This window comes from Labrus mixtus, chromosome 9, assembly GCF_963584025.1.
Source record: "Labrus mixtus chromosome 9, fLabMix1.1, whole genome shotgun sequence".
Lineage (NCBI taxonomy): Eukaryota > Metazoa > Chordata > Actinopteri > Labriformes > Labridae > Labrus > Labrus mixtus.
In genome coordinates this window covers 30937444-30948415 of record NC_083620.1, presented here as the reverse complement: position 1 = coordinate 30948415, position 10972 = coordinate 30937444, and the positions used below count along the sequence as shown (strand labels likewise).

General features: G+C 45.5%; 1 protein-coding gene across 1 annotated transcript in view; it reads right to left on the bottom strand.

Annotated features, from left to right (window-relative positions):
• Nucleotides 1-4356: 4356 nt before the first annotated feature.
• LOC132980981 (ATP-binding cassette sub-family F member 3-like) overlaps nucleotides 4357-10972 on the bottom strand; it is a 20115-nt gene continuing 13499 nt past the window's right edge. Inside the window, exons 14-21 of the mRNA XM_061047388.1 lie at nucleotides 10205-10281; nucleotides 8868-8912; nucleotides 8295-8427; nucleotides 8119-8207; nucleotides 7728-7819; nucleotides 5406-5538; nucleotides 5242-5329; nucleotides 4357-4863 (exon numbers count right to left, since the gene is read on the bottom strand). Coding sequence (XP_060903371.1) covers nucleotides 4705-4863; nucleotides 5242-5329; nucleotides 5406-5538; nucleotides 7728-7819; nucleotides 8119-8207; nucleotides 8295-8427; nucleotides 8868-8912; nucleotides 10205-10281 — 816 coding nt within the window. The 3' untranslated portion in view covers nucleotides 4357-4704. The remainder of the gene's footprint in view (nucleotides 4864-5241; nucleotides 5330-5405; nucleotides 5539-7727; nucleotides 7820-8118; nucleotides 8208-8294; nucleotides 8428-8867; nucleotides 8913-10204; nucleotides 10282-10972) is intronic.

Sequence of the window (10972 nt, the reverse complement as noted above, 5' to 3'; positions counted from 1 at the left end):
CCACATGAGGGTCACAGGGTCCTGCAGGGGTCCAACCTCACAGACCCGCATCCATTTTTTTCCATCAAATCCATTTTGATTTTATTCATGATAAGACGTATTCAGACATTTGCATAATAAGGGGCGTGGTCGACCTGGCAGACAGGTGAGCCTGTACTTGACTAAATGAACATCACGCCGTGTTGAGGACTTAAATCTACAGATTGAGAACAGAAGCTCGTTAGGAAAACGTTCACTGAGGGAATAAATCAGGTGGTAACATTTGATCATAGACTTCTATAGACTCAGAGTGCTCTTTGCCCCCTGCTGGACGCTACACAGAATGCAGGCTTAAAGAACCTCTGCAGCTGCTAGCTACTCTTTTGAATATGAGAATAAATGAACCCAAAGAGTTGTATTAAAAATTTGACTTGAAGATGGCGCTAGACGATCAGCGGCGTTTCATCCTGACGATCTGAAACGTCTGAACGTCATTAAATCAGATCAGTGAAATAAGATAGCAGCGCATTGACGGGTTAGTGATTCCTCTGCCTGCAGGTGAGGGGCGGAGCATCCAGACCAGAGCCATGACCTGGGGGGTCCAGATGGAGGCTGAGGTGGTCCACAGGTACCAGGTCAGTCTGATGAGGTGTTACATTGAAAGTTCTAAACACTGAATGATGAAGATGACGGTGATGATGTCATCCTGCAGAGGCTGAAGACCGCTGCGTTGGGACGCTCGGTCTCCGTCCTGGACTGCGGGTTGTTCATTGACGACCAGCGAGCGTGGTTGGCTGCGAGTCCTGACGGCATCGTGACGGACAGCCGGACCGGTGAATGGCTGCTCTGCCTGGAGGTGAAATGTCCCTACAAACACAGACATAGACGGGTGGAGGACGCCTGTAGGGACGACCACGCCTTCTGTCTCGAAATACAAGACGAGGAGGGACGGCAGCCTGGAAGGGTAAAACCATAACGCATGTGTCTGTCCTCCCCGAGTCGTCTCCTCCATGTTGTCCTCATGTTGGTGTATCTCGATCCGTCCCCTCCTTAATCTCCTGTCCTAGCTGTCCTCTCCCTGTCTCCTAGTCCTGGTGGTCCTGTCTATGTCTCCATGTCCTGGTGGTCCTGTCCATGTCTCCATGTCCTGGTGGTCCTCTCCCTGTCTCTTTGTCCTGGTGGTCCTGTCCATGTCTCCATGTCTCTTTGTCCTGGTGGTCCTGTCCATGTCTCCATGTCCTGGTGGTCCTCTCCCTGTCTCTTTGTCCTGGTGGTCCTGTCCATGTCTCCATGTCCTGGTGGTCCTCTCCCTGTCTCTTTGTCCTGGTGGTCCTCTCCATGTCTCCATGTCCTGGTGGTCCTCTCCCTGTCTCTTTGTCCTGGTGGTCCTGTCCATGTCTCCTTGTCCTGGTGGTCCTCTCCCTGTCTCCTTGTCCTGGTGGTCCTCCCCATTTCTCCTTGTCCTGGTGGTCCTGTCCATGTCTCCTTGTCCTGGTGGTCCTCTCCATGTCTCCTTGTCCTGGTGGTCCTGTCCATGTCTCTGTCCTAGTTCTAACCTGGTTTCTAACGTCCCCTTCTTGTCTTCCAGTCCCCGCTCTACCGTCTGAAAACGTCTCACAGTTACTTCACACAGATCCAGTGTCAGCTGGCAGTGACAGGCCTCCAGCGGGCCGACCTCGTCGTCTTCACCCTGAAGGAGACGGCCATTGTCCCAGTGATGTTTGACCCCGACCTGTGGGAGGAGACCGTGTCCAGACTGGAGGTGTTTTACCGGGACGCCGTCCTGCCTCACCTCAGAGAGAAGACGCAGCAACAACCAGCAGCAGCCTGGTCACCAGAGCTGTAGAGAGTCACGGGTTCGATCCCCGTCCTGGTCTGTGGTGACCGAAGGACTGCAGAGACACGACCTCTGTTTGACTTTGTTACAAAAACAAATGATTTAGGATTATTCAGACGTGTTAACGACTCAGCAGATCCTCTGTTACAAACTCTTTCAAATAAACTGGTTTGTTGTTAAACGTGTTTGTGTCGCGTTTCTGACAAACTTTATGTGCGACATTATTAAACATGACACTGAATGTCCAACGTCATCGAACACATCAACAGTGAGGCAGTAAATGATTTGACTTCTCTTCCTCCTGACTCTACAGGACGTCTACAGCTTCAGCGCCCACTAGTGGTGGACGGCTGCGTTACAGTTTGAAGGAAAAGATTTGACCAACATCCAAAGTGTTAATAATTCACCTCATGAATCCAGCATCAAACACCTGTAAACAAACCCGATTATAGAAATGTCTTCACACTCTCATGGTCTCAAGTCTTTAAGTCAGAGTCCAGTTCAAGACCTGATCCAAATGTTAATGTGTCCTCTGAAAAGTGTTTTTATTTTTTACCTTTATTTAACCAGGAAGTCCCATCAACATTTAAATTTTTTTTTTTAAATCGACCTGGCCGAGGTAGCAGGTGATTCAGAGAAAAGACTCTTTTCTTTTTTTTAATATTTTTAATAATTTAAAGGTCACATATTTAAAATCCACTTCTCCATGTTCCTCTAACTCTAACATGTGTCTCTAGTCCGTCTACAAACCCCCCAATGATGAGAAAAGTCCATCCTCTCCGTCTTCTGCCTGCTCCACTTTTCAGAAAATGTGTGCTCAAACAGGCCGTTTGGAGATTTTCCCTTCATGACATCACAAAGGGCAGTAGCCCCTCCCCCAGGTGGGTGACACTCCCACAGCTAGGTGTTTGTTCTGCCCTCTGAGCAGCGGTGCCACTAGGAGCTCTGGGCCCCATGAAAAGATATCACATTGGGCCCCTACCACGGCCCAAATTTACCTGGAAAATTTCTACTACCGCACCTCCATCACACAAATGACCCATAAAAACTTTGAACAACTATGCTTTGTTTTACACCCTGAAAAAGGAAGATAAATAATCACTGTAATATTTCCTCAGTTTAAAAATAATTTTAACTTTGTTATATACACACCTTTCAAACAGTTGAAGCATTTCCAGCAGCATTATTTTACTTATTAACTTGTTATAGTTAATGTTGTAAAAGCTTTTATTGTCTAAAGTGTTCTTATTGGTTAGCTTACTGAATTAAAAATTCGACTGGCATTAATGAACTGTAAACATACAATAAATGTGAATTAGATTCCACCACAGTTGTCAGCATGACATTAAAATGAGACTATAATAGTTCTTCTCTGTTCTGACTTTAATTCTTCTTACACTGCATTATCATTTGTCTCACCTGACATTAAAAATATTGTTTTTTGGGCAAAAGTAGCGGACCCAGTTTTGATGCTAGCGCGACAACATTGACATCATATGAATTGACAGTTTACAAAGAATCTGTTGATATCAAACATGTTACTGTAGCTCGCTACAGACTCTAAATATCGCTCCAAAGTGGACTCTTTTTTACCGCGATGTAATATTTTTATAAAATAGGGTCATATGAAGTCGTTTCTATGAAGGATTCATGTGATGAATTTATGCATAAAACACAAATATGATCCAAACCATATTCTTGGCTGAATTCCTCTAACAACAGGTTTAATCTGCAGCCTGTCACATCTCTCTCTCTTGACTCGACTGACCACCGACAGATCAATTCAGTCGAGAGGGTTGAGAGGTGCGGGGCGGACTAAACCATTCTGCACATTCAGAAGGGGGGAGAGGGGCCTTTGAGACAGACTCCACATATTTTCAACAAGGAATTCTGAATGTTTGTTTATTTATTCAGACAATTTTAGTCATCTTGTGGTTATAACTAAGAGAAAAAGCAAAATAAGAAATCAATTTTTATTTCAGGCCCATGAAGGGCCCCCCTCCCCACTGGGGCCTGGGGAGTCAGTCCCACTTTTCTCCACACTACAACGCCCCTGCCTCTGAGTCTGCCTTCTCACCGTAAACAATAGGACACAAGACCGAGACACCCAAGCCCTTCCAGAGAGGGGGCGTGGTCAGACACAGCTCATTTACATATTTAAAGGTACAGACACAGAAACAGCCTGTTCTGAGCAGGGCTGAAATAGAGGGGTTTATAGACATGATCAAATACAGGATCAGAGTGGATTTAGAACAAGAAACTTCTCACACATGTTAAAGAGGAGCTCTGAGACTTATTTAAACTGAAGAAGAGGAGGATATGTGACCTGTAACTCCTCACTGACTGATGATGTCATCATGAGTCACATGGTTTAAACTCCATCTGAAAGTGGGCTCTGATTGGTCCATGTTTGTGCTTAAGGTGATATTGTTTATTTTGATGATGTGACAGATGAACGAGGCTCTCTGAGCTGAAAGCAGAGTGGTGGTGAAAGATGAACTGAATGAACCTGAGTGAAAGAAGAGAACGTGAACACAACGTGATCTGACGGTTTTTATTTTTGTCGTTTGGCGGCCGGCTCCTTTAAAAACCTCAAACCTTTGACTCGATGATACAAAAACAAAATCAGGTTTAAAGTGACGATAAACTCTCCACAGTTTGACGTTAAATAAACTCCAAATCGTTCAGGATTTCTCCTCCTCTTCCAGAGTTCACTGGGACCTCACCTGGTGAACACAAACGACCAATCAGCTCGCAGCAGGCGAGACAGTTCAGAGAAGAAAGCGTCCTATGCTCTGACGGCTGGTTGGCTGCTCTGACAGGTGTTGCTATGGAGGGGGCGGGGTTATGTTAGTCGTTGGTGTGGTCAGTCAGCAGTGGGCGGGGCCTCACAGGTAACCCTCCTTCCTGAACTGCTCCTGGAGGATGTCTCGGTACTCGTCGAAGCCGCCGTCGATGCGAGCGACTTTCCCGGCTTCACACACCCACAGCTCCTTACACACCAACCGGATCAGACGCTCGTCGTGAGACACCAGGATGACTCCGCCCTGAAACACATGACATCACTCTGTGAGGAGACACACCTGAGACACACCTCAGGTTCAAATCATTAGGTGAACATGAAGTGTCATTTTCTGAACGCTCGTTTATGACATTCTGATATTTTATGTGGATTTAATCATTTGGAAGGTTTTAATATTTAAAGGATTAATGAAAACCGTAACCATGGTGACTGACGAGGCAACGATCAACGCCACTGAGGAGCCTCTAACCGTAAACATAGAAACACGTTTAAATCATTAAACATTCACCCGTCAGGTATTCTTTAGACCCCGCCCACTCTGACATCATTGAGCGTTTACCTTTGATAGGCAATATCCAGACCCCGCCCACCCTGACATTAGACCCCGCCCACCCTGACTTACTTTGAACTTGTTGAGAGCTTTGGCCAGTGCCTCGATGGTCTCCATGTCCAGGTGGTTTGTCGGCTCGTCCAGGATGTAGAAGTTTGGACTGAGGGACAGAGACATGATGTCATCATCATCGTCATGGTAACACAAACAGATTGACTCTGAGCTGTTTTTCCTACCACGGCATGGTCATCTGTGCAAAGGCCACCCGGCTCTTCTGCCCCCCCGAGAGACTGGCCACCGGTCTCGTGGAAAGCTCTCCGGTGATGCCGTAACCTCCCAGCTGGTGACGGTACTCCTCCTCTGTCCGACCTGTGACACACACACATCGGCCAATCACATGTCTGGAAATACCAGACTGACAGCAAGCTACACTTTTAATAGTTCCTACTGAGACTAAACAGCTCTCATGATAAAGTGTGAACGGTGACCCCGACGAGGCTTTCAATGAAGCCTTACAGGTTCCCAAACAGGAAACAGTCAACTGTTCCCAAACAGGAAACAGTCAACTGTTCCCAAACAGGAAACAGTCAACTGTTCCCAAACAGGAAGTCAACTGTTCCCAAACAGGAAGTCAACTGTTCCCAAACAGGAAACAGTCAACTGTTCCCAAACAGGAAGTCAACTGTTCCCAAACAGGAAGTCAACTGTTCCCTAACAGGAAACAGTCAACAGTTCCCTAACAGGAAACAGTCAACTGTTCCCAAACAGGAAGTCAATTGTTCCCAAACAGGAAGTCAACTGTTCCCTAACAGGAAACAGTCAACTGTTCCCAAACAGGAAACAGTCAACTGTTCCCTAACAGGAAACAGTCAACAGTTCCCTAACAGGAAGTCATTGTTCCTTAACAGGAAGTCAACTGTTCCCTAACAGGAAGTCAATTGTTCCCAAACAGGAAGTCAAGTGTTCCCAAACAGGAAGTCAATGTTCCCAAACAGGAAGTAAACAGTTCCCTAACAGGAAGTCAACTGTTCCCTAACAGGAAGTCAACTGTTCCCAAACAGGAAGTAAACAGTTCCCTAACAGGAAGTCAACTGTTCCCTAACAGGAAGTCAACTGTTCCCAAACAGGAAACAGTCAACTGTTCCCAAACAGGAAACAGTCAACTGTTCCCAAACAGGAAACAGTCATATGTTCCCAAACAGGAAACAGTCAACTGTTCCCAAACAGGAAGTCAACGGTTCCCTAACAGGAAGTCAACTGTTCCCAAACAGGAAGTAAACAGTTCCCTAACAGGAAGTCAACTGTTCCCTAACAGGAAGTCAACTGTTCCCAAACAGGAAACAGTCAACTGTTCCCAAACAGGAAACAGTCAACTGTTCCCAAACAGGAAACAGTCATATGTTCCCAAACAGGAAACAGTCAACTGTTCCCAAACAGGAAACAGTCAACTGTTCCCAAACAGGAAGTCAACTGTTCCCAAACAGGAAGTCAACTGTTCCCAAACAGGAAACAGTCAAATGTTCCCAAACAGGAAGTCAACGGTTCCCTAACAGGAAGTCAACTGTTCCCAAACAGGAAACAGTCAACTGTTCCCTAACAGGAAGTCAACTGTTCCCAAACAGGAAACAGTCAACTGTTCCCAAACAGGAAACAGTCATATGTTCCCAAACAGGAAACAGTCAACTGTTCCCTAACAGGAAGTCAACTGTTCCCAAACAGGAAGTCAACTGTTCCCAAACAGGAAGTCAATTGTTCCCAAACAGGAAGTCAAGTGTTCCCAAACAGGAAGTCAATTGTTCCCAAACAGGAAGTAAACAGTTCCCTAACAGGAAGTCAACTGTTCCCTAACAGGAAGTCAACTGTTCCCAAACAGGAAGTAAACAGTTCCCTAACAGGAAGTCAACTGTTCCCTAACAGGAAGTCAAACTGTTCCCAAACAGGAAACAGTCAACTGTTCCCAAACAGGAAACAGTCAACTGTTCCCAAACAGGAAACAGTCAACTGTTCCCAAACAGGAAACAGTCAACTGTTCCCAAACAGGAAACAGTCATATGTTCCCAAACAGGAAACAGTCAACTGTTCCCAAACAGGAAGTAAACGGTTCCCTAACAGGAAGTCAACTGTTCCCAAACAGGAAGTAAACTGTTCCCTAACAGGAAGTCAACTGTTCCCAAACAGGAAGTCAACTGTTCCCAAACAGGGAGTCAACAGTTCCCTAACAGGAAGTCAACTGTTCCCTAACAGGAAGTCAACTGTTCCCAAACAGGAAACAGTCATATGTTCCCAAACAGGAAACAGTCAACAGTTCCCTAACAGGAAGTCAACTGTTCCCAAACAGGAAGTCAACTGTTCCCAAACAGGAAGTCAACTGTCCCCAAACAGGAAACAGTCAACTGTTCCCAAACAGGAAGTCAACTGTTCCCTAACAGGAAGTCAACAGTTCCCAAACAGGAAGTCAACAGTTCCCAAACAGGAAGTTAACAGTTCCCTGAGCAGAGACAGAGGCTCTTCCTGTTTCTCTTTAATCTGGTGAATTGGTTGATGTTGAAGTAGCTTACCGGGGAACTTGTTAAGCAGCAGTTCCACAGAGCAGACGTTCAGGTCCAGCTGGTCCACATGATGCTGACTGAAGTAACCGATCTTCAAGTTCCTGATGAGAAATGAACAACATTCAAATGAAGTTCCGTTAAATGCTGAGTCTTATAGAGGAGTAATGACCTGCTCCCTGACATCGTTCATGTTTCATCATTTACTGTCTCCTGAATGAAACGCAGATGCTTCCATTTGATCTGTAAACGTTACCATAGCAACCGTTTTTAAACTCTTCTATGTGTAAAGAATCCCCCGTAAAAACACAGATGGTAAAAACAGTTCTTTAGTCATCAGACGTTTAGGCAAACTGTGATCCAGGTGTTTCCTGTTTTGTGATTGGTCGGCTGTTCGTCTTACCTGTGAACTTGTCTGATCCCGTTCACCGGCGTCAGCTCGCCCATCAGCAGTTTGAGGATGGTGGATTTACCAGCTCCGTTTTCTCCGACCTGTCAGTGAACACATCATGACATGATGACCTTAATCTGACAGTCATGCAGTCACTGATTCATTTTGAGGGTCATGATGACACGTACGATGCAGATGCGAGATTCGAGGTCGGCAGACAGGTTGAGTCCAGAGAAGAGCCGCAGGTCAGCAGAGTAATAAAACTCCACCTCATCCAGCTGGAGGATCGGGGGGGACAACTTCTCAAAGTTATCTGGAAACCTGTGACAAGAAACAGCACGTCAACCAACCAATCAGTCAATCAATAACTTCATCAACCAATCAGACGAGACGCCATTAAAACAATCAAACAATCAATAGATCAACAAACCAATCACTGTATTTAATCAGCCAACAAGTAAAATCAGCTGTTGTTCACCAAGTCAGCATTTTAACATCAGGTATCAGACTTCAGGAGGGGCTCATGTTGTTTAAGGTGTTCATCTGTGTACGGTGGCCTGTTAGGGACATCTCAGGCTCACATGAAAAGCATTGCAGGTCCTGTGATGCTACATAACCTCTACAAACACATATCTGCAGAGAAGCAACCTGAGGGGAAACATCATGGTACGTGTTCTGCTTTCTGGTTGGTCGATACAGTTTGGACTACAATCTGAGCGAGTCAACATTTTACACGTGTCAGAACAGGTGTGACCTCTTACCTTAGAGTGACCTCTGTCTCTTTTTCAAGGGGCTGGAGTTCAGGTCTGCAGGAGAAACGAGACAGTGACTCACACCTGAGACACAGAACAGGTACACAAAAAAGAAACACACACCTGGGGTCCGTCTCAACAGCTGGATTTAAACTGGGACATTTGTAACAGATGTACCAGGTCAGTGTAGTAAATGGATGTAAGCTTATAGAGCACTTTTATAGTCTTCTGACTGCTCACAGCGCGTTGACACCGCAGGTCACAACTACACATTCACACACTGATGGTAGAGGCTGCTGAGTAAAGAGTCCATCAGTATTAACTCATCCATTCATACACATTCACACACTGATGGTAGAGGCTGCTGAGTAAAGAGTCCATCAGTATTAACTCATCCATTCATACACATTCACACACTGATGGTAGAGGCTGCTGAGTAAAGAGTCCATCAGTATTAACTCATCCATTCATACACATTCACACACTGATGGTAGAGGCTGCTGAGTAAAGAGTCCATCAGTATTAACTCATCCATTCATACACATTCACACGCTGATGGTAGAGGCCGCTGTGGAAAGAGTCCATCAGTATTAACTCATCCATTCATACACATTCACACACTGATGGTAGAGGCAGCTGAGTAAAGAGTCCATCAGTATTAACTCATCCATTCACACACTGATGGTAGAGGCAGCTGAGTAAAGAGTCCATCAGTATTAACTCATCCATTCACACTGATGGTAGAGGCTGCTGTGTAAAGAGTCCATCAGTATTAACTCATCCATTCACACACATTTACACACTGATGGTAGAGGCTGCTGTGTAAAGAGTCCATCAGTATTAACTCATCCATTCACACACATTCACACACTGATGGTAGAGGCTGCTGAGTAAAGAGTCCTTCAGTATTAACTCATCCATTCATACACATTCACACACGGTGATGGTAGAGGCTGCTACGACTCTACCATCTGCCCCAGTGTGCCAGGTGAGTTTGTGGTGTACCAGGTGAGTGTGTGGTGTACCAAGTGAGTGTGTGGTGTACCAGGTGAGTGTGTGGTGTACCAAGTGAGTGTGTGGTGTACCAGGTGAGTGTGTGGTGTACCAAGTGAGTGTGTGGTGTACCAGGTGAGTTTATGGTGTACCAGGGGAGTGCGTGGTGTACCAGGGGAGTGTGTGGTGTACCAGGTGAGTGTATGGTGTACCAGGGGAGTGTGTGGTGTACCAGGGCAGTGTGTGGTGTACCAGGGGAGTGTGTGGGAGTGTGTGGTGTACCAGGGGAGTGTGTGGTGTACCAGGTGAGTGTGTGGTGTACCAGGTGAGTGACCAGGTTTATGAATACTTACAGCCTCTCCAGCTGTTTGAGTTTGCTCTGCACCTGAGCAGCTCTGTTAGCGTTGTACCGAAATCTGTCGATGAACACCTGAGACACAAACACAGAGTTGTCCGACACAATGCATTATGGGAGAAAAGCTGCATCAGTATTAGTACCTGTATGTGTCTGTACTGCAGTATTAGTACCTGAATGTGTTGTCTGAACTGTAGTATTAGTACCTGAATGTGTTGTCTGAACTGCAGTATTAGTACCTGTATGTGTTGTCTGTACTGCAGTATTAGTACCTGTATGTGTCTGTACTGCAGTATTAGTACCTGTATGTGTCTGTACTGCAGTATTAGTACCTGAATGTGTTGTCTGAACTGTAGTATTAGTACCTGAATGTGTTGTCTGAACTGCAGTATTAGTACCTGTATGTGTTGTCTGTACTGCAGTATTAGTACCTGTATGTGTCTGTACTGCAGTATTAGTACCTGAATGTGTCTGTACTGCAGTATTAGTACCTGTATGTGTTGTCTGTACTGCAGTATTAGTACCTGAATGTGTCTGTACTGTAGTATTAGTACCTGTATGTGTCTGTACTGCAGTATTAGTACCTGAATGTGTCTGTACTGCAGTATTAGTACCTGTATGTGTCTGTACTGTAGTATTAGTACCTGTATGTGTCTGTACTGTAGTATTAGTACCTGAATGTGTTGTCTGTACTGCAGTATTAGTACCTGTATGTGTCTGTACTGCAGTATTAGTACCTGTATGTGTCTGAACTGCAATATTAGTA